Below are 24341 nucleotides of genomic sequence, written 5' to 3' on the forward strand. Positions count from 1 at the left end.
AGAAGATAATGGGGAAAATGTCTTCAAAATTGTGAGAAAAAAATAACTGTTCACCTGGAATTCTCTACCAGCTAAGCTATTATTTAAGAGTGAAGGCTAAATAAACTATTTGGAAAATTAGAAATTTCCTAATATATTTTTAACTGAAACAACACTAAAAGATGTATTACAATACATTATGAGGCCAATAAGATAGTTGATACTAACCTGTCAGAGATACAAAAATTCTGAAGGAATAATAGCAAAATAATGCATTAAAACTCATGACCTCGTGAGGATTTTCTTGAAATATAATAGTGGTTTAACTATTAGAACACCTGTTTATGTCACCGTGCTACCAGATTAATGGAGAAAAACTTTTATCATTATTTCAGCAGATAGAAAAGAAACACTCTTTATAATTCAACATCCACTTATGATAATTCTAGTCCAACTAGGAATAGAAGTAACTTCTTTAACTTGACAAAGGTTGTTAATCAGAAACCTCTAGGAAACATTATACTTAATGGTGAGGTTCCAGCATTGTATAGTCCCTTTACAATAATAAGTAAGATAAGGATGCCTGTTACCACTGCTCCTATTCACTCTGGTCCTGCGTGTCCTACTAAGTTCAGTAAGACAGGAAGAAAAATCCAACATAATTGGAAAGGAAAGGAAAAATAAAACTATCACTTTCTGTAGATATGTGATTATAAATGAACCAAAGAGAATCTATTTATAGACACCTTTTTATAAGTTTTACTAGAGGCCCAGTGCACGAAATTCGTGCACAGGGATGGGGGTGTCCCTCAGCCCAGCCTGCACCCTCTCCAATCTGGGACCCCTCAAGGGATGTCTGACTGCCCTCTCACAATCCAGGACTGCTGGCTCCCAACCGCTCGCCTGCCTGCCTGATTGCCCCTAACCACTTCTGCCTGCCAGCCTGATCACCCCTAACCACTCCCCTGCCAGCCTGATCGATGCCTAACTGCTCTCCTGCTGGCCTGATTGCCCCAACTGCCCTCCCCTGCTGGCCTGGTCACCCCCAACTGCCCTTCCCTACAGGCCTGGTCACCCCTAACTGCCCTTCCCTGCAGGCTCAGTCACCCCCAACTTCCCTCCTCTGCCAGCCTGGTCACCCCTAACTGCCCTCCCCTGCAGGCTTGATCACCCCCAACTGCCCTCCCTTGCAGGCCTGATCCCTCCCAAATGCCCTCCCCTGCTGGCCTGATCGCCCACAACTGCCCTCCCCTGCAGGCCTGATCCCTCCCAACTGCCCTCCCCTGCTAGCCATCTTGTCGTGGCCATCTTGTGTCCACATGGGGGCAGTCATCTTTGACCACATGGGGGCAGCCATCTTGTGTGTTGGAGGGATGGTCAATTTGCATATTACTCTTTTATTAGATAGGATTAGATAGGATAGAGGCCTGGTGCACGGGTGGGGGCTGGCTGGTTTGCCCTGAAGGGTGTCCCAGATCAAGGTGAGGGTTCCCTTGGGGCATGGGGTGGCCTGGGTGAGGGACCTGTGGTGATTTGCAGGCTGGCCACGCCCCCCAGCAACCCAAGCGGAGGCCCTGGTATCTGGGATTTATTTATCTTCTATAATTGAAACTTTGTAGCCTTGAGCGGAGACCTGGGCTTGCCAGGGCAAGCGGAAAGCTTGGCTTCATCCATTGCCAGGGGCAACCCAAGCCTCCTGCTCTCTCCGTGGCTGCAGCCACCTTGGTTGGGTTAATTTGCATACTTGCTCCTGATTGGCTGGCGGGCGTGGCTTGTGGGTATAGCGGAGGTACGGTCAATTTGCATATTACTCTTTTATTAGATAGGATTATACACTAAAATAGAAATTAAAAAACATGCAAAAATAATATTACACATTATAATGGAGACAAGCATTGGACATTATTGATAACAATCTATAACAATAAAAGCGTAATGTGCTAATTAGACCGGACGTCCTTCTGGATGAAGCTGGGGCTGCGAGGGAAACCCAGGTCCCGGGTGCCTGTGGGTGGCCGGAGGGAAGCCAACCCGGGTCCCAGGTGCCAGAGGGAAGCCAGTGCCAGCAGCTGGGGGAAGGAAGGCCTACTCTTGCACGAATTTCATGCATCAGGCCTCTAGTATTTTATAATAATACATTATAATAGAAATCTTAAAGATACTCAAAAATAATACTAATATAATATATATGTAGTAAAAGTATAAAAACATACATGAAATAATAAGCAGATTCAAAAAAGTGCTACTTCAAGGAAGGGAGAAAGAATAGAGAGCACCTTCAACTGTTTCTGTGGTTTGAATTATTATTAAAAAAATGTAAAATCAGAGCAAAATGTTACCATTTGACGAAGTATATAATATATTTCATCTCTCTGTTTTTCTGTGTGCTTAAAATTATCCCTTTAAAAAGTAAGTTCCTTAGAGAAGATTCGAGATCCTTTAAGCCAGGCGTCCTCAAACTACAGCCCGCGGGCCACATGTGGCCCACCGAGGACATTTATTCGGCCCGCCGGGTGCCGCTGCCTGTCCTGCTTAGCAGCTGACTCGTCCCGGGCCCGCAGTGCGCATAGGAATTTGTTCATAGTTTTTTTTTTTAAACTATAGTCTGGCCCTCCAATGGTCTGAGGGACAGTGAACTGGCCCCCTGTTTAAAAAGTTTGAGGACCCCTGCTTTAAGCAGTTGTACATGTTTGTCTCTAAACCATTTTCTATTGAAACAAAAAGCTTTTAGATTTGTTTAATTTCTGCAATGCTGAGAACCTATATCATTCCCTATGGATAAGAACCAAATCCTGTGGTTTCAGTATTGAAGAGCTAGCCTATTGTTTTCTTATCCATTAAATGAGGGATGGGGAACCATTTTTTCTGCCAAGGGCCATTTGGATATTTATAACATCATTTGTGGGCCATATAAAATTATCAACTTAAAAATTAGCCTGTTATATTTGGTCAAATATTTCATTAACTCACCCCTAATGCCTTGGCAGGGCCAGGCTAAATGATTTCTCAGGCCTTGTATGGCCCGCAGGCTGGACATCCTACACCCCTGCATTAAATTATGTGTTCTCACCTGGCTGGTGTTGCTCAGTGGTTGAGCATTGACTTACGAACCAGGAAGACATGGTTCAGTTCCCGGTCAGGGCACATGCCCGGGTTATGGGCTCGATCCCTAGTAGGGGGCATGCAGGAGGCAGCTGATCAGTGATTCTCTCTCATCATTGATGTTTCTATCTCTCTCTCCCTCTCTGAAATCAATAAACATATTGTAAAAAATTACGTGTTCTCAGTGCTGCAGTAAACTCATACACACAAAAATGCCTTTAAAGTTTTTCCTTTTAAGTTTTAATTTTATTTATTGAGGATAGTCCGTTATGCATTTTTAAATAGTATTTTTTATTTCTGATATATGACTCTTTTAGAAGCTCTTTTGACTTTGATCTGTTCTAATTGAATTTTAGAAATTGCTTACCTCCTTCTGTTTTGTTTTATTTAGGAGCGGGATAAACTGTACTTGTCTCGTAGTGTTGTTCTGGAACTCCTGCAGGCCCTAAAGTTGAAATCTCCTCTACCAGATACAAACCTCCTTCTGCTTGTCCAGGTAGGCTTATGGCTTGTTTGTAATACTTTCATGCGATCCAGTTATGTTTGGAAAAACAAGGAAGCTCTGGGGCATATGCATAAATCAAATATTTCTGCCCCTGTGTGTGCTAGGCAATATGCTTTACATATTCCCCTCACTTTATCCTTACCGCCGTCTGAGACATTGGTCCTGTATCATAGATGAGGAGACTGAGGCTTAGGGGGTTCAGTGACTTGCCCAAGATGACATAGCTGGCATAAGTAGGGTCAGCATCCGACCTCAGGGTCTGTTCATTGTGGAGCACAGTCTGGTCAGGCTTTCTGTCACTTGCCCAGGTGACCATAACGGCTCTGAGCTTTTTGCACTGCCTTCATCTCTCTCCACACCAATCCAGTCTTCTGGCTTATGGCCGCCTAGACGAATTTTGCTAAAAGTCTACTTTATATCAGATCACGCCCTGCATTGAAAACCTACAGTGACGTTGTAGTGCCTGAATGACTGAAGCCTTTCATTATCTGGACACATTTGACTACTCAGCAGTATTTCCCTTGACAAATATTTACTCACCACCTATTTTGGACTAGGTTTTGGGAATATAGAGATGAGAAAGGCATAGGCCCATGCCAATAATATGCTAACCATTGTGCAGTATGTAAAGTACAATGGAGGAGGGAGTGGCCAACTCAGCATTAGAGATGGAGGAAGGCTCATTAAGCCATTAGGAGCCTTGACCTGGCCCAGGTGCTGGGGAAACAGATATAAATAAGCCATGGCCCCTTCCTTCCAAGATTTATTATCTGGTAGGTGAAGTTCACAAGTAAAAAATCTCCACCATAGTGTAATGGGTGTGTACTGAGTATGGAAATGCTGTGTGTGTGTGTGAGCACAGAAGCTGAGGCATTTACCTGGAAAAAGAGGAGGAAGGATACCTGTCATTTGCCATTTAATATCCACCACTGGGTCCCCTTCCCTCACTACTATATAATACTCGTCCTTAGGACCAGAATTGAGTTTCTCTCAAAGCCTTGAGATTTCATAAAGAGTTGGTATACCTTCACATGAAGAATGGTCCTCAGTTGTCTTTGAAGAGCTCCTGGGGGCACATTGAAGCTCTGTGAGGGCAGTGATTGCTGGAAGATGACAGCAGTGGGTGCCGAGCATGATGTAGTCAGAATGAAGTGGCTCCCATTGAACCACGATGCTAGGCAGCCTAAGAGGAGGGTGGAAGCAAAATCACAGCCTGGCAATATCTGTTCCTGAGGTCGGGCAGGTGTTGACTCTCCCAGTGGGTTGCCATAGGCCAGCCCCTCCTGCTCACACATCAGCAGCTACACCGCTTTTGAGCACAAGCAACTCTGACACAAGTGACCATGAAGATTAATGGGATCAACACTGATTTGGAGGAGAGGGCAGGTGAACTGGGCTTCGTGAACCAGCCATGAGAGACGTAAGGCTCACAGGTTCAGTGTCTAGAAGTCACTTGCTTCTGATAGTGTTTTGGTTGGTGACCTGCCACCTCCAAACAGCCTAGGTTTCAGGCCCTGAAGGTGCTTTCCTGCGGGCATCGGGGAGCAGTCTCTTAATTGGTCCCAGTTTCTAGCAGAGCCAATCTCCAAGGCTGATCTTCTCGGGGTCCAGCCCCGATGCCGTGAGTGCAGCGGGTGGCCGGTCTACTGTGAAGTACATTAGGCAACCGTAATAAGCACTTGTCACGAGACAGCAGAACACTGACAGGTTCAATTGCCCAGCACTCAAGGGAACCATGAAAACAGTGATTATTACATCATAGCGAGGTGAATAAATAACAAAAACAAATTAGTTTTAGGAAGGAAGAGGGCAAAAATGTAGGTTCCTCTGACTGAATGTGTTTTTTGGACTCTCGTATTCCATGTCAATGAATTCCATTTTCATCTTTTTAAAACAAATGTGTATTTGTCATTGAATCATTCAACTTCACAAATCTAGTTGTGAAATTATTTAGGTTGGAGAGGTATTTTGGAGACATTTTGAGATTGTGGCCATGAAGAACAACTTTATGACTGTTTCCACCTCCAACAAAGTATGTTAAGCACTGTGCCATTTTGAAGTAATATATCTTTGTTCTATAAGCTTTAGAGTAAATAATTTTCATTACCGAGAGGAATAAAAGGGAGGCATACTTAAAAGTCCCCGTATCGCCCTGTGGTTCCTGGCTAAGTGGTGGAGAGAAGTCTTCTGTGGGGCCACTTGTGGGATGAAGAAGCAACTTGTCTCTCTTCATGAATGGCACATCTTTCTATGGAGCTTTCCTGTTCTTTTTTCTCCTGCCCTTGACTGCCTGGGTCCTCCAAGTGTCCCCTGGAGGATCGCACAAGGGATCACCTGCTCTCTGGTGGCTTCCCTTAGGCCAGAGAATCTAGCCTGGAGTCAGAGAAACTCTTCCCTTTCCTGGTGGGGCACGGCAGGCCCTGGCTCCCAGAGGACCAGCTCCCAACATGGACACGTAATGTGTCTGAGGCAGACAGTGACTTCCTCTAAAGATATCAGGGACCCCATCTGAAGCAGTGGGGTGGCTTTGTTTAACTGAAAATGCAACTTGGAAACAGAAAAGAAAGCAACATTTGAAAGGAAAACCTCCCCTGGGGAGCTGTCATACATGACATTGGCCCCATTAGTGAGAAGTCAGTTCTTCAGACCTTGGATTTACCCTTCGTTCTTTCAGCCACCAGGAAAACACTAGTGTTTCCTCTTCCTCTTGAATTAATAACTTAGAAGATGGATGAGTTGCTAGAGATGGAGCTGTTTCTAGTCTCATAGACAGACCGTGCCTTTGTTGATTACCAAATACTCAGTACTCTCTTGGTAAGCATCCCCATAAAGAACAATGAAACACTTGCCCAAGGAATGTGGGGCAACCCAAGTTCTAAACATTTCAAGACAGTGACCAATCTGTTTGTTAATTCCTAGAATTTCTTCCTGGAGGCCGGGTTCATGGAAACTTCCCAGTCCGCTATAGTGGTTGTCCAGCCATGACTCCTATTACTTGTTTTTACTTACATATAAAGTCAGGCGACCTTGGATGTGCAAGTGGATTTTTTTTTTTTTTAAAGAAAAAGAGGCATGCAAACGGGAAATAATTTGAAAAATAGAAAAAATTGTATGTATTCTTCAGAATCTAAAATGTTAACCATCAGGGTGTGATTGTTCTGCTCTGTGGACCAAGGCTTTGTCTTACTGTTTTAGCGCAGATCTGTTGACAGTTTTGCTCTCACCTGCAATGTTTCCTTTTCTGCTGGTCTGCTGTAGCTCCTTTGTGTCAGATGCAGTTGTAAGTGTTCTCAAGACGGATTAGAGCAGAGTTTTCATAACAGAGGGATAGTCCACTAACAGCCACCAAAAGGCTATAGAAGCTCAAATCCAAAGGAACATCCTCAGCTCCCATTATATGTCAAGAATAGACATTCTAATTTGCATATAGCACACCCACTGTGTGGGATATACCTGCATGTTCGCGTGTGAGAAATCGTGTGGGTGAAAGGTTTTCTTTCAAAGATAGGTTAGCTGTGGGCTGGAGGACAAAGAAGTGGCAGGGGCACGCTGCTGTTTTAATGCACAGGTGTATGCAGGGGGGGTTATTAATGTTAGTTGAGTTACTAACAGCCCGATCACTCTTTGGGATGAGAGGTGGAGATACTATTTTGAGTCTCATTTTGATAATGAATTTAGTAATGACACATAATGGATACTGCGTTTCTTCTGTGTTCTTTTGTATTGGTGCAGGCGTGCCTATTTCTACCTGAAAGTATAAAATGCTTCCTTGTATGGTAGTCATCCTTCCCTCCCTGACTTTAGTTACATCTTTATATTTTGAGCAATTCTATAAAATTATAATGGCGTTTTTCAGTTCCTGGTCGGCAGCTATATGAAATGAAGAGAGAAAATTTTACTTAGTCGTACGTATCATGTTAAAATGCACTGGATTAAAATGCATGGCTAAAAAATAAATAGTAGATGGTTTCAGGCTTATGCACTTTTATACCCTTTAATATACCAGACCTCCATAACTTGTAGAGTGATTTTTAATTAATTTTGATTTCTAAGAGATCACAGATCAGACATTTGAATTTGGCCTCATACCATGAGCCTACATGGCTGACAGCCTACTTCCATTATGCCACTCCTTCCACTTTGCAGGCGAGAGAGGCTTCTGCTGCTGGAGATGGAGAAGGTTGAAGTTTTGCTTCTTCACAAATCTTGTCTTGCCCTCGAGGGCACAGGCAGGCTGGAAAGCATGCTTTAGGGGCCGAGGGCTCTAGACCGCCCAGGGACACTCGCTCATCCTGGGCTCCCTTTCCTCACAGTCTGTCTTGCCCTTAGCATCCATTCGCCGTGCAGTCTCTTGTTTCTGTTTTAAAGACATTAGTTCAAATGTTGGTGTCCTGGCAGAGGTTCGGGAACTTATTTCTAAGTAGTTTGTCGTAGATTGCAGACTCAGAGAGCGTTTGTAAATACGTTTTATGCGGAAAACTAGCTGTCAGGATTTGGGGAGCTCCTTCTTCTCACCCTGTACTTCTGTCAGATTTTTCCTGCCAGGTTTTGGCCAAAGGTATAGGCTTTACTTAAAAAAAAAAAAATCCTGATTTATTTACTTTTCCTTGTATTAGAAATAAGCCCAAGTTAGAAGAGCAGACATAAGCATTCCTGAATAAAATAATGGAAAATTTTAGATTTTTCCCTGGGTGTTACTAGCTGGCACTTTCTTTGCCAGATTCGGAGTTACCGGCCAAGGCGATTCTTCAGTTTTCTGTAACTGTATTTGAGGCAAGAAGAAATGACAGAATGTGAGTGTGGAAATGTGTGTCCACGCCTGCCATGCGGCTTTCAGAGACAGCTCTGCCTGCTGTCTCCTCCTCCCCTGCTCAGTCACCTGCACGGAAGCACCTTTCATGGAGGAACACATGAAGACCAGCTGGTGGCCTTGGCCAAGAAGTCTAAGGGCTTCTTGACCTCAGAAGGCCTTTGGTTTATAGCTCCTCCTTGTTAGCCCAAACCTGCCGCCTGTTATAATGCTTTGATCATGACCCCTGGTTAGTGTGCATGTGCTGGCTCCTGTTCCTCACCCAGCCTCCTTGGGATTTTCTCTACCACCCTGCCCCATTTTACCTCTCCCCAGTTTGAACAAGGTCTGAGCCTGCCCAGCTGAGCTCATCTCGTCGCCTCGACCCACCTAACTCTTCTGTGCTCTTTCAGTGTGAAAGTGAAATGAATTAGGAGGCGCTGTCAGTGCCAAAGCTTCTGTCCGAGCCTCTGGACTCTGCATAGCAGCAGCTTTGGGTCCCACAGTGGTTGGGGCCACTGGGCAGAGACCAGGAGAAAGAAACTGACCAGGAAATAAAAGCTCATAGCAAACTCGACAGACTTCATGTTTAACCTTACCCCTAAAACCATTAATAAACTAGAGGCCCGATGCATGAAGATTCGTTCAAGAATGGGCCTTCCTTCCCCTGGCTGCTGGCACCGCTTCGCTCTGGCCAGAGCCGCCTTTTCGCTCCAGCCCGGAGCCGCCTTTCTGCCTTCCCACACTGCCCAGAGGCCTGGAGCGACTAGGGCAGTGCAGAACGCTTGCGCCTGGGTATGCAAATTAACCTGCTATCTTTGTTGGGTAAATTTGCATACTCACTCCTGATTGGCTGGTGGGTGTTGCAAAAGTACAGTCAATGTGCATCTTACTCTTTTATTAGTGTAGATAGTTGATAATGTACCAGTTAATAATGCGGATATTTTTCAATAGATGGCATTACACATATGTTGATACATATGCGATTTTGATATGTATGCTATTTTGTTGTATTGACAGCAAGCTTCAAAACTTCATATGTCAAATTTGCTGAAGGTGTTAACATCATAGATATTTTTACACTTAAAAATGTCAAATTTTGTGCCAAAAAAAGAGCATTTGCGGGAAGTTTTAATTTATTAATTTATTTTGAAGAAAAAGTTATCGTATACTTCAGGAAGCTTATGGTGAACATGCTCCATCTCAAGATATTTGTGAACACTGGTTTAAACACTTTAAAAATGATGATTTCGATGTGAAAGACAAAGAACGTCCAAGTCAACCGAAAAAGTTTGAAGACCAACAATTACAAGCATTATTGGATGAAGATGTGTGTAAACTCAAAAACAACTTGCAGGAAGATTAAACGTTGCTCAGCAAACAATTTCTGATCATTTACAAACAATGGGAAAGATTTTAAAGGAAGGAAAATGGGTGTCACATCAACTGAACGAAAGACAAATGGAAAACCGAAAAGTCATCAGTAAAATGTTACTTCAACGGTACGAAAGAAACTCTTTTTTGCATCGAATTGTGACTGGCGATGAAAAGTGGGTTTATTTTGAGAATCCCAAACCTACAAAATGACGGGTTGATCCAGGTCAACCGTCAACATGGACTGCAAGGCCAAATCGCTTCAGGAAGAAGACAGTGCTCTGTGTTTGGTGGGATCAGGAAGGTGTGGTGTACTATGAGCTTCTAAAACCAGGTGAAACCGTTAATACTGATCGCTACCGACAACAAATAATCAATTTGAACCACACTGTGATCATGAAACGACCAGAATGTACCAGAAGACACGGCAAAGTAATTTTGCTTCATGATAACGCACCATCTCACACTTTAAAACCAGTTAAAGACACATTAACAGATCTTGCCTGGGAAGTATTATTAACCCACCCACCATATTCACCAGACCCTGCTCCTTCAGATTACCACTTGTTCTGATCGATGGCACCCACACTTTCTGAGCAGCACTTCAAAACGTACGAAGAAGTGGAAAATTGGGTCTCTGAATGGTTTGCCTCAAAACAAGAAAAGTTCTATTGGGGCGGTATCCGCAAATCACCTGGAAGATGGGGGAAATGTGTAGCTAGTGATGGACATTACTTTTAATAAAGCACTTTTGATGTTCCTCTTGAAATTATCATGTTTTCTTTGATTACAAAACCTGCCATTATTAACCGGTACACCTTGTATCTGTAAAAGAAGGAAATTAAATTGTAATCTGGCAAATCCATCCTCATCATGATCTCAGTTGTACATAATTGATGAATCACTTCATTTCACAAACTTTTGCTGAGCCCTTCTGAGATGTGAGGCGCGAGTCTAGTGCTGGGACGAGGTGCATCGAGGCTATGCTCTCAAAGAGCTCCCGGCAGGTGAAGAAATAGACCCAGAGGTCATTGCAATCTCATGTCATGACTACTACAATGGAAGCACGTGAAAAGTCCCGTGGGACACAGCAGAAGTGGGGGCCATTATCAGCACAGAGGGCGTGAACGAAGTGGGGTAAGGAAGACCAGATACGCAGGGGACTTGGAGGGGAAGAAACACCTAGAATCCTCACTCTGAGGTTCATTGTTTTTCTGTTTTCATTCTCAATGTACGATACAATGGTAGACGTCTGGAAAAACCTATGAAAATTCAGTAACTGTCAAGAGTGCTGAAGAAGAAATAGAGTCATGTCGGAATTGACCTGACAGTGCTGACAGCTTTTCTTTCTTCCTTGACCAAATGCACATTTCCAGTGCCACTGAGCTGTCTGAGTAAAGTAAGGATCAGTGTGTTCATCTCAGTACGATGATTCTGAATTTCTCATAGGAATCAGCTGTCATGATTAGCAAGTACCATAAATCCAGGGCAGATTGTCACGGGAGTAAACACTAATGAATTTAAGCCAAGTTAATAAAATGATAAACTACTTATTACTGTCCAAATGCCCTTAAAAGTAATTATCCTTCAATTTCTTATTAGTTTATTTGTGCAGATGCTGGAACCAAACTAGCGGAGTCGACAATCCTGAGCAAGCAGATGATCGCCTCTGTACCTGGAGTAAGTCCCCACTGAATTAATTGTCTGCGCTTTATGTTTTCTCATTTCCTCATTGAGCAAAGACGTGTTTTTGGCCTGTGTCCTGGTACAATGAACAAACACTGTAAAACTGAAAACATATTAGCATCTTTTTAAAAAGAGCGCTAGTGAAAATTTAAATTAATCTCAGCCCTTGGAAACGTTGAATTCCAGGAAACATGAGTAAAATTGAAGCAGCTAGTTAAGGAGAGGAAAGGAATTACTAGACATGAAGAATAGATTTGGCATTGACAGTGTGGCTCAGTTGGTTGGAGTGTTGTCCCAAAAATGTTGCGGGTTTGATTTTCGGTCAGGGCACATACCTAGGTTGTGGGTTTGATCCCCGGTCAGGGTGCATATGGGAGGCAACCAATTGATGTTTCTCTCTCATAGCGATGTTCCTCTATTCTCTCTCTCTCCCTCTCCCTCTTCCTCTAAAAGATCAATAAAGATATATTCTCAGGTGAGGATTAAAAAAGAAAAAAAAGGATAGATTTTATTAAAGTTCCATTTTTCCAGAACCAATTTTCCTATACTGGCTCCCACTAAGTAATTTGATTTAACTACTTCTAGAAAGAAATAAGCATTATAATACCTTTTTTTCCTTTATATTTTCTTTGAAAATTAAAAAATTTCCATTATTATCAACTAGTGAACTATTTGGTAAAATATGTTAAGGATTGAAGATGAGAAGCCAGCAAGTTTACTAGAACAAACTCAGAAACTTTAGTGATATTGTTTATTGAAAACAATTATTTAAATTTTCAATAGAAAAAAATTTAATAAAGAAAAAGGATCACCTATAATTCCTCTGCCTTAAAATGAGAAACTCTGTTGTTTTATAATATTTTTCTATATTTTGATCTATTCAGTATCCTAATTAGCTTATTGTTGGAAATTTATATACTTTCCACTTTCCATATATATATATATATCTACAAAGATTATTTTCACCTTTATTTTGAATTATATCCTTGGGATTCATTCCTTAATTAAGAATAGGAATATATTAATGGTACATATTCTCATATTGCTTTCCAAAAATGTTTTATTAATTTACATGTATAAGTATACCAGTTTCACCCATAACACTAATCATCTTTTTAAAACTACTGTTTATATTTTTTTGATGTATAGAAATTTTGAGAGTGGAAAAAATAATCATTCAACAGAGATAATTTTACTGCTAACATTTCAATGAATTTTCTTTCTCTTTTTCTGTGTATGTGTTTAAACACAGTTTGGTTCATATGGCATAAGCATTTTCCCCAAAGTTTAGTGGCTGCAGAGTATTACCTCATGTGAATGTGCCATAGAATAATGATAAAGAGTGTAGGGACTAGAGTCACAGCAGAGGATGAGGTCTGCCATTTACTAGCTATGTGATGAGGCAAGTCAGTTAGCCTATGATTCTTTGATTTATATTATCTGTAAATTGGGATAGGAATCAGGATTGAATAAAATGATGCATGTGAAGCATATTAGCATGGTGCCAACATGCAGTAAGTATTGAGTAAAAAATAACTATTAAAACGAATATTAACAAACATTAATTATTTTTGGATATTTTAGTTATTTTCAATATTCTGCAATTGTAGCTAATATGTGATAAACATCTTTGTGCTTCAATCTTTGTCCATATTTTAGACTATATTTTTATAATAGATTTCTGGGAGTATAATTACTAGACTATGTTTTTTTAAGAGTTCTTAATAGTAATTAGGGAAATGCTATGAGATTAAATGCCAATGCTCGTGACTCAACACACAAAGTTTATTGTTTGCTCCTGTGAAGTTACAGTGGGTATCTTGATTAGTAGAGGGAGGAGGACTTCCATGTGAACACGTAGGGTTCAGGTTCCTTCCATTGTGTGCAGTCCTCTGCAATCAGCTGGTGGTTGGGAAAAGAGAAGAGAATATGGCACACGAAGGTTTTCATGGGCCAGAAGAGAAATGGTTCTGTGAGTAGCTAGCCAGTCTCTGTTGCACACTCACTGGTTTACATAATGTTTAGTTCTTTAAAACTCAGTATTTGCTACCTATGTGATAGCTTAAAAATAATATCCTTAATATATAAAAGGTTTATTGGAATCCACAAGTAAAAGACAAACTATTTCAATAACAACAAAAACAAAAGTAGTTGTAGGAGCCACACTTTCCAATGACCAATAAGTCATTTAAAATGTACCTTTTACCTCACTAGCCATCAGTGAACTATAAATTAATACAAAATATTAGGATATTAAAAATATAAAAATTAAAATCAGCTAGCAAATCAGCAGGTTTTTCTTAATGAATAAAGGTATTGATGATGAAGTGAAACAAACATTCTTATAAGCGCCTGGTGGTCATGAAAAATGGTACAACCAAGTATTCAGATGGCTTGCTGAAGAACAGTTTGACCACTTACTTCTGTAAATATGTTTGAGAAAACACTTATATGTATACATAAAGAATTTATACAAGTGTATTTATTAAAGCAGCATTTAAAATAGCAAATATATGGAAATATAATTAACTAGAGGCCGGTGCATGAAACTTGTGCACTCAGGGTGGGGGAGTCCCTCAGCCTGGCCTCCACCCTCTCGCAGTCCAGGAGCCCTTGGGGGATGTCTGACTGCCGGCTTAGGCCTGCTCCCCGGCAGTGGGACATCCTTAGTGCTGTCGCGGAGGTGGGAGAGGCTCCCGCCACTGCCGCTGCACTCGCCAGCTGTGAGCTTGGCTTCTGGCTGAGAGGCGCTCCCCCTGTGGGAGTGCACTGACCACCAGGGGGCAGCTCCTGCATTGAGCGTCTGCCCCCTGGTGGTCAGTGCATGTCATAGAGATCAGTCGTGCTGCCATTTGGTCGATTTGCATATTAGCCTTTTATTATATAGGATAGGATGTCCAACATTGGGGTTTTGTTCAAATAAAATAAGGTGTATCTACAAGATACACTATTATGTGGTTACCAAGTCAAGTTTTCAAAGAATATTTAATTAACTGGAAAATGCTTATGATAGATTTAATACAAAAGCAAGTTAGAAAACAACCTCAGCCTTATAAATATTGCATGTATGTGTGTATGCCATATGCATTGGAAAGAACTTGGAAGGACTCAGTCACAGTGGCTGTCTCACAGGCAAAGGACAAGAATTAGGGTTATGGTGATTTTTTTTTCTTTTTACTAATTTGTCTTTTCCAACTTTTCTACATTGCACATGTTACTTTTACAATTTAAGCAATGTAACTTTAAAATCAGACATAAGTTTAAAGGAAGAATTGGATATGATTCAATTCATGTTTTGGGGTTAGAGTATGTTTTCAACACCTTTATCATTAGTTTTCCTATTGAAATAAACATAGGCCTTCTAAAGCAAGTGGAATGTGACTCTGTGTTTTTTTTTTTTAAATAGCACACCTAAGGTTATACTGATTTTTTGCAGATTTAAATAAAAGGGGTGTGTGAAAATTATATGCTTTGTTTTATAAGTGTATATAGCTCCCTAAGATTATCCTGACTAAAGTGTATTTTAAGGCTTTTATTAGATGTAGTTTTTGGTCTCTAGAGCAAACCTAACTGAGTAATAGTAAAGTCTTTGCTCTCATTTTTTTTTCAATTTAAACTTAAAAGACAAATATTAAATACTGCTCTTAGTAATTATTTTCTGTGACATTTGCTTACTTGAGAAGGAACAAAATATTGCCTGTGAAAGAAACAAATCCCTTTCAAGACATGCAGAGTGTGTGCTCCTGTTTGCATGACATATGAAAGGTCAGAGAAAATGGAATAAATCAGGGGGAAATCCTTTCTTGCATTAAAGGATTAATATTCCAAAAGCAGGGGCACAATAACCTTTTATAATTCCTTCACTTGATTTGAATGAAAAGAATAAAACCTTAGCACATACGAAATGCTTGGAGAACTCTCCTGCGGAACTGCCAGTGACCTTATTCTCCTGTTTGTTATCCTGTCAGCGGGACTGGCAGGCGTAACATCCCAGAGGAGAGAGGAGGTGATACAGTTCAGGGCCGTGCAGATGTACATGAATATGGGAAAATGATTTCTGACTGGGTGAGCTAGTTAAATATATAATGTTCCCAATTTTCCTAAAGGAAGCCAAGAAAGGCCTTAGCACAGTATTCAGATGGCTTCAAAGACGGCCTGCTTTTGATCCACAGTAAACCCAGCCTGTGGGTTCTCCCATGCAGCTTTGATGTAGCGCCCTGTCTGCTCATTTTCCTTTTCTCTGCTTAGAATCCTAAATCCACTGCCTTGCCCTGAGAGAGTGGGCTTATGCCATTTACTAAGCTGAAGCACAAGTATGCTTTCTTTTCCTAAAACCTCCCAAACATGCTGCTGGCGTCTGTGGAAGATGACCATTTTGTTTGTTTATTTATTTACTAGAGGCCCGTTGCACGAAGATTCATGCAATAGGCCTTCCTTCCCCTGACTTCCGGCACTGGTTTTCCTCCAGCACCCGGGACCCAGGCCTTCCGCCTTTGCTGCAGACTCTGGCCAGAGTCTGCCATCTTTGTCTTTGCTGCAGACTCCAGCCAGAGTCTGCCATCTTCTCTGCAGACTCTGGCCAGAGTTTCCTGTCTTCATCTTCACTGCAGACTCCAGCTGTAGTCTTCTGTCTTCGTCTTCACTGCAGAGTCCGGCAGAATCTGTGGTCTTTGCTGCAGACTCTGGCCGGAGTCTGCCATCTTCATCTTTGCTGCTGACTCCGGCTGGAGTCTGCTGTCTTCGTCTTCGCTGCAGCTGGAGTGCTGCTCCTGTAGATCCCTTCGCCCCCCCACCCTCCCTCTCATAGCAGGTGTCCTTCCCCACCTGGCCGCTCTGCGCCTGGAGCAGCTGGGTGGCAGGACCGCCACCATCTTTGTTCTTCTAATTTGCATATTCCTTCCTGATTGGCTGGTGGGCGTCGCGGAGGTATGGTCAATTTGCATCTTTCTCTTTTATTAGTGTAGATCCCTAGCAAGAACACAACAGTAATACATTTATCTACTCAATAGTGTACCTGCCATGTATGAATTGAGTTATAAATGACTTGACTTGAATATAAACAGTCTGGCTCTTCCAGCAAACAATATTTATTTATATACTTTTGTGTGTTTTTAAAAATTTAATTAATTAATTAAAAAAAATTTTGTATTCATTTCAGAGAGGAAGGGAGAGGGAGAGAGAGAGAAACATCAGTGATGAGAAAGGATCATTGATCGGCTGCCTCCTGCACTCCCCCCACTGGGGACTGAGCCCACAACCCAGGCATGTGCCCTGATCAGCAATCAAACTATGACCTCCTAGTTCACATATTGGTGCTCAACCACTTACTCACCCCGGCTGGGCTATATATGTTTGTTTTTAATAGGGAAAGTCAAGATTCTGCTGATGGAATTTGGTGTCACTTATTTCATGAGTAGGTAAGACTCCCTAGAGTGATAAAGTGTTACTGTAGTTTTAGTGTGACTCCAGTCCCGAAGACTGACGCTAATGGCTTTACATAGGCTAAATCTTCGTATACCAGCCGCTTGAAAAACAGTCCACCAAAAACCAGCGAGATCTCCCTGTGGACAAAGGCACGTCGCCCTGTCTCCCATAGGCTGCTTCTTTGCTCTCCACCACAAACCTTTGATCAATGTTGGTCCGAACTCCAGGCAGACAATCACAGACTGTGCTGAGAGTAATGGAGTGAGTCAGAAATCTAGAAAATGAAACAGCTCATTAGCAAACAGCGTGAAATCAGAGGGAGACAGTCATGGCAGCCAGGGCAGAACTGAAGGTGTGACTCAGCGCACGCCCAGCGGTGTCCTTGTGTTTCAGTGTGGCACGGCGGCCATGGAGTGCGTGCGGCAGTCCATCAGCGAGGTGCTGGACTTCATGGCGGACATGCACACGCTGACCAAGCTGAAGGTAAGAGCGCTTCCATGTGCCCGTCTCTTAGGTTAACAAAACAGTTTGAGAGACTTAAGCAGACCAGGTGGGAATTCACTGTTACCTGGATGCGCCCATGTCTGGGAGGCTGAAGAACTGAGTCCCGCCTCTGCAAGGAGTGAAAGGAGAAAGGAAAGGATGTTTACGTGGCATCGGCCATGTGCATAGCTTTATTTTTGCCATTTATTCAGTTCTCACAGTGCCCCCTGGAGGTGTTATCCCCATTTTACACATGTAGAAACCGAGGCCTGAAGTGCTGCAGTAATCTGCCCAGGTCACACTACTATTATGTGGTGGAGTCGGGGCTGACCTAAGACTGTAGTGACACCCAAACCATTCCAATTGCACCTCATTTAACTACCTAGAGCCTCAGTTTCCTCATTTGCAAAACAAATCTAATGATACCCTCCTTTGCTAATGGTTACAGGTTTAATGTGAAATAATGCATGTGAAGAGACTTGTAAACTGTAACACATTATGCAAACGTAAGCCATTTATGGTTTTTATCTGCATTGAACCTATCTTCTTCAAGAAAATAATTAAAGACAAAGGATAGAACAAACTGTAATTAGCAGATGGGCAAGTTCCCAATGAATTTGTTGAGCTTCTTGCTGGTTTTGCAGGGTGCAATGAATTGCTGATGCAAGTCAACTTCCCTGCCATGAGCCCACTGAAAGATTGATAGTCGGAGCGATTTGAAGCAGGCCCTGGACAGAGGGCAGAAGAGACTCTAACCATGGCCCAGCAAGCAGCCAGATTGCAATCTGGCACTAAATGATTCCTTTTTGATAAACAGGATCTAGTCATGCCAGAAGCTCGTCAGCTAAAAATATGGCCCCTTTATCACCCAACGCAGTGGCCAGACTCTGCTCAGATGGTCTCAGTGTTTCTTGGGACAGCAATAGATCTGCACATCCTAGTGGAAAGTAGAATCAAACTCTAAAGTGATGATTTCTCAGGCTATCCAAACCCAGTCATTTCCAAGCAAGCTCCCCTAGCGTTTGATCACACGCTGGTTACTGATTGCCGAATCGGGTTGCCTACACTTAAATGGCTTCCATGTACAAAGAAGAGGGGACAATTGTTACCTAAATATTTTTAGCTCATTTTATATAGCCACTTTCAAAATACAGAGAAAAAGAATAAGAAAATCCATGATGATCAAAAGGTCGGGGAGTACAGACATAATCCACCTCTCTGATTTTCCTTTGTATTAGCAAACAGATGAGAAAGGTCAAGTGGCAAGTGGCTTATCTAAGGTCATGCAACTAAGACAGAATGAATGGGTACAGCCGTGGGCAAACTACGGCCCGCGGGCTGGATCCGGCCAGTTCGGCTGTTCTATCCGGCCCGTGGAGCCGAAAGAGCCGAGGGTTCTCTTGCTCTCCCCTCCGCTCCTTCACCAGCAGCAGTGTTAACATAGCAACGTCGGGAAACAAGGCCGCAGCTCCTTCTTCTGAGTGGGCGGATTTATATCCCCATTCAGTAGGAGGAACAACCTCTCAATCTTCCAGAGGCTCCTTGTAATGCCCGCGGACGCATCTCCCAACATCACCCTGGGAATGCGTAGACACGTTATCGTGGTGAATTAGGGAGACACGCCCCTGGAGAGCACAGTATCAGAGCACAGTTTGAAATGAATAAAACTATTGAAATAATAAAAAAAAAAGACCATACCCTTTTATGTAATGATGTTTACTTTGAATTTATATTAGTTCACACAAACACTCCATCCATGCTTTTGTTCCGGCCCTCCGGTCCAGTTTAAGAACCCATTGTGGCCCCCGAGTCAAAAAGTTTGCCCACCCCTGGTCTAGAACCTAGGTCTCAACTCCAGTTCAGGCCTCTTGCCACTCACTAAGCCACACTGAGCAAAGATACTTTTTCTGAATTAATTCAACAAATATGTAATAAGCATCTATACTGTACCTAGCACTATTCTAAGCATTTAGAATGCAACAATGAACAAAAACAAATACATTAGCTGCCCTAATTTAATTTATAGTCTGGTAGTGGAGGCCAAGTTTAATGAAAATTTTATACAAACTAAAGTAAAATTGTGACTTTCACAATTACATGAAGAAGGGTTAGACAGTGGCATAAGAGCTTCTAATAGGATGATATGGCCTAGCCAGGGAGGAAGTCAGGGAAGGCTTCCTGGAGGAAGTGACATGTAAGCTAAAATCCAAACAATGAATAGTGAATTAGGTGAAGAGAGACTGGAACAATATGTTAGGCAGCCAAGAACAGCATGAGTGAAGGCCAGTAATGGGAGGGAACCACTGTAGCAGGACCGCAAAGATGAAGAGGTAGGATGCAGAGCTCTGCAGTAGCAAGGTCATTCCAGGCATTTTAGGTTACGCAGAGGAATTTCATTTTCTTCATCCTAAGAACAGTGGGAAGCCATTGACCTTTCAATGGGTTGTCTGCTTGGGAGTGGTGATAGAAGGTGTGGAAATGACAACCTGATCGTTTTAATGAGTGACCTGGAATGTCTCAGGGACTCTGCCAGAGTCACAAAATAGCATTTGGTTTTGTAGAACCACATGAAGGCATGTTCCCAGCCTCTGCATGAAGATACCTTTGGTGGACATCTCAAAGTGGGGCTGGCTCAGATCGCAGCCATGGAAATCTCCCGGGGCAACCACAGAGATAACAAAGCTGTGATTCGCTATCTGCCTTGGCTCTATCACCCCCCTTCGGCAATGCAACAAGGGTAAGACCCTAATTATTCCAGCGACGAGGGTACATAAGGCAGGAAGCACCCCGAGTTTCTTCCTTGGGCTTAGTGAGAGCAAGTGATGCACTGAAGGTTCATGGGGATGGAATATGCTTGGTTGGAAAGATGGGAATTGAGACCCATCTACGTGCTTACTGGCTAACCTGGCAGCATTTTTGAGCTTGAGTACCTCATGACCTGGTGCCAGTAAAAGGAACTGCCTTCACACAAAAACCTCAGTCACCCTGAGGGATGGTGAACACTTGGAGCTTTATCACTTTAACTCTTCATTTCAGCTCATGAAGTAAGTCCGTAGGTATTCATTGAGCACTTACATAGCTTCTGTGTTCAATGAGCTTGGATCGTAGCTAGAACAAGATCTACAGCAGAGATGAAATAAGGGTGCGAGGGGGTGTGAACCGTGATCCCGCCTCTAAGGGAGGATAAGAAGAGAGGTGCCCGTGGGTAGTTTATTTGGGAACTCCAAGCAGGCTGGAGCCTGCCACTTCGCTGGTTAACTTCCTGGCTGGAGGCAAGGTTTGGAATGGGGGGTGAGGAGGGCAGGAGAAAATAATTGGAGAGCGGGAAAATGAGGGGCTGTGTGTTGTACCTTCTTCTCTATTCCCTCCCCTCTAGTGGGGATGTCAAACTTTCTGATGAGAAGAAAGGAAAGAGTTTAGAAAGAGACACTAGTCAGAAAGGCAGTAGGCTTGTGGAAGGATGGCATTTAATCCTGTGTCACCAAAGGCTGCTCTTTGCTCAGGAAGCTTAGACCCAGGATTAAAGTGGGAAACGAAAAACCCCCCGGATACACCATTTTGTTGGCACTCTGTCCCCTTGGTGTTTTGTTTTATGTAACTGCCTACAAGACCACACTTTTAATCCCTTCCCTCCATAAGCGTTTGTTGAGCATCCAGCGAAACAGGAACATAAAATCACCTTTAACACTTCCTTCTTCTCTAACAGACCGAAAGAATTCATCGAATGTGTCTCCCACATTCGTCTGCTGTCCTGGCTGCTTCTGGGGTCCCTCACTCACAATGCCGTGTGTCCCAACGCCTCCTCCCCCTGCCTGCCCATTCCTCTGGATGCAGGTTCCCATATTGCGGACCATCTTATTGTCATCCTGATTGGATTTCCAGAGCAATCAAAGGTAAGTGATTCCTGCGAGATTAAGACCATATGCATCGAAATTGCTAATGGAAACTCTTATCAGCCAATTATGGTTTTTTTGAGAAGAAAATGCATCTTATCACAGGCCCTCCTGTGGATATTAGGAAAGTGACTTTGTGCTAATGCCTTATTTTAAGTTGTTTAAATTCCCAGACTATCTTTTCTTCCCCCTAAATTGTTTACAGTTTACTTTTATGAAGATAAATTATGGAGGCAAGCAAGAGTCAGCTTCCAAGGCATTTCTGTCTGAAAATAATGAAGAGGAATAAGAGGCTAGAAATATAATAAAAATTCTGTCATCAGTTTTTAGAACCAGATATGAAGCGGAGGAAAATGTATGCTCTACCTAATTCTTCATGCACGATCTTTTCAACTCAAATCTCTAAGGATATGGGGAGATACAAAGTGAAAATAAGAAGGCAGTTGGGGACTCACTAAAGTACTCAGAAGCACCTACACAGAGGAACTTTGTAAATGTGGAGACAAATGACGTGCTGCGGGGAATAAAGTAAATGCAAGGCAGGCATCAGCCCTGAGCCAGAACAAGCAAACTAGACACATTGGTGCTAATTAGCTCTGAGGAGCCAAGGCCCCTTCACAGAGCTTAGACGAATTCTGGGAGGTCATGGTGGGTTTGGGCCAGGACAAGCTGACTCTGTGACAAAACCGAGCACCCGTCCCAATGACCGGGAGGATGTTTACAGGAGAAACAAGGCAGCCAGTTTCTGATATTTCAACCCAGATCTGTGTTTGATTCTTAGGTACTTTGTAATTTTTTATATATATATATATTTTTATTGATATTTCATAGAGAGGAAGGGAGAGGGATAGAGAGTTAGAAACATCGATGAGAGAGAAACATCAATCAGCTGCCTCCTGCACACCTCCCACTGGGGATGTGCCCGCAACCAAGGTACATGCCCTTGACCGGAATCGAACCCGGGACCTTTCAGTCCGCAGGCCGACGCTCTATCCACTGAGCCAAACCGGTTTCGGTGGTACTTTGTAATTTTGTGACCTTGAAAAAGTTACTGAACCTCTCTGAGCTCTGGTTTTTCTTCTGTAAAATCGATGAGCGGATGGTTTGAGAATTAGGGGAGGTGATCTATGAAAAGTGTCTAGCACAGTGCCTGGGACACTGTAGGTCCCCACTCAATCAGTGCTTACCACCAGTAGGAATACTGCTGCTATGGTTACTACTAATAATAGGACTATAATTAAGTGCTGGGCAGTGTGTTCATATACATCGACTCATGTACTCCTAACCACAACTCTGAGGAGGGTATGTTATCCCCGTGTTGCAATTGAGGAAACATCCTGAGATGGTAGAACAAGTGTTCTTCCTAATGCAGTTTAAAGATGGGAATGTCAGTTTTATTAAAGGACGAGGGGGTGGGTAGATTCATTCTGTAAACTCAGGTGTCTTCTCTGACGGAGTGCAGAACAGTTTGTTTTGAGGCAATGGATCATGAATTTGTAACCTGGAGCTAAGCCCCCAGCCTCTGATCACTTGACCTGGCTGTGCTTTGGCTGTGCTCCTTGGAAGGCCAACGCCACAGGGGGCGGCTCCCGGGAGCAGCCCCGCCCACACGAGGAGGTAACAGCTCTTCCTCTCCTTCCTCCTCAGACCTCCGTGCTGCACATGTGTTCCCTCTTCCACGCGTTTATCTTTGCTCAGCTCTGGACCGTATATTGCGAACAAAGCGCCATAGCTACAAATGTCCAAAATCAGAATGAATTCAGCTTCACCGCGATCCTGACAGCACTGGAGTTTTGGAGCAGGGTGACCCCCAGCATCCTTCAGCTGATGGCCCACAACAAAGTGGTGAGTTCACAAAGCAGTTTCCCTCTTGGCCGGAATCTCGAAACGTGTATACCACTCCCAGTCCTCACTCTGCCCGCCTTAAAGATCTCAGCGGCAATGTCATAGAAATGGATTGATGAATTTTTACATTGTAAACTGGGTGTCCGATTCGCATAAGAATTGTGATAAAAAACAAAATTAACAAGGCAGTTGAATACAAACAAGTTTTGTTTTCTCTGCCTAGTGCCAAAGGAAATGTAGACGAAACTTCCACCTTTAAGAGCTGTTTTGGTGCTATACATTCAGAGAATTAGGAGAGGGATTCATATTTTTAAAAAAACAAAACTGTAGCAAATTAGGTCACCACACGTGCTCATTCCACTCAGAGTTTATCCACAAGGACTTAAGCTCCCCAATCTTCAAACCCTGTTCCGCTTTAAGGTAGATGGTTCTCCAAGTGAGCGGCTGCTCCAAACTTACTGGAAAACATCTGGGATCTGGTTAGCTTGAGCGCACTTCACTGAACATGCGTGGACTAGTCCTCCTGGGGTCCAGGTTGGAGGGTGTACAGAAGGAATTTACAAGGGAGTCCTGCATTTCAGCTCCTGGCTTTGGAAGAGGATTCTGGGCTGGGAAAGCTGCCAGTGTCTTGGGTATGGGTTGAATTCATATCTGTGAGGTGCAAGGGCTGGAAGACCCCAACAGGCTCAGAAACCCAACCCCGCAGCACCCACAAAAGGCATCCCGGAAAGGATTTTTGAATGAAAACTAGTCTAAGAAATATTTCCTTTTAGTTCTAATTGGAAAGGAGATTATATATTTCCTTCAGTGAAGCACGTTCTTTTCTTTAGAAAAGCAGGTGTTATTAGACAATTCTGAATGGGGAGAGATGTTTTAGTTCAGTTTAAAGGACATTTATGTGGAATTTGAGGTGCACAGACAGCTCTGACTGCTGTGGAGATAATTACATTTATTGGGCCATAGTGCCTGGGACTGAAGAACTTGGGGATGAGACCCTCTGTTCTGTTATTTTACAGAAGATAAAATGGAGACCTCTAACTTAAAAGAAAGATTCAAAGTTTCCTTCTATTGTCATTTGTTTTTTGATGCCTTTACTACCTCTCCTTCAAAGCTCTTTTGATATCCAAATGTCCCAGTGAATTTTGTAACAATGTTATAAATGAATTTGAGTTAATTTTATTCTGAAAATTTCTTCCAAGCAAAAAAGCCAGTCTGGTAAAACCCCCTGGAGCGTTTGAAAGTCCAGCCTTAGGAATTTTCC

The 24341-nt window shown here is 42.8% G+C and overlaps 1 protein-coding gene across 7 annotated transcripts in view; it reads left to right on the forward strand.

Annotated features, from left to right (window-relative positions):
• UNC79 (unc-79 homolog, NALCN channel complex subunit) overlaps positions 1–24341 on the forward strand; it is a 218381-nt gene that overhangs the window by 181569 nt on the left and 12471 nt on the right. For all 7 annotated transcript variants that reach the window (XM_080687550.1, XM_080687552.1, XM_080687553.1 and 4 more), the window contains 6 exons: positions 3473–3577; positions 11352–11429; positions 17253–17342; positions 19904–20079; positions 21049–21235; positions 22883–23080. In XM_080687550.1, coding sequence (XP_080543676.1) covers positions 3473–3577; positions 11352–11429; positions 17253–17342; positions 19904–20079; positions 21049–21235; positions 22883–23080 — 834 coding nt within the window. The remainder of the gene's footprint in view (positions 1–3472; positions 3578–11351; positions 11430–17252; positions 17343–19903; positions 20080–21048; positions 21236–22882; positions 23081–24341) is intronic.

Source organism: Plecotus auritus, assembly GCF_963455305.1.
Source record: "Plecotus auritus genome assembly, chromosome: 1".
Taxonomy (NCBI): Eukaryota; Metazoa; Chordata; class Mammalia; order Chiroptera; family Vespertilionidae; genus Plecotus; species Plecotus auritus.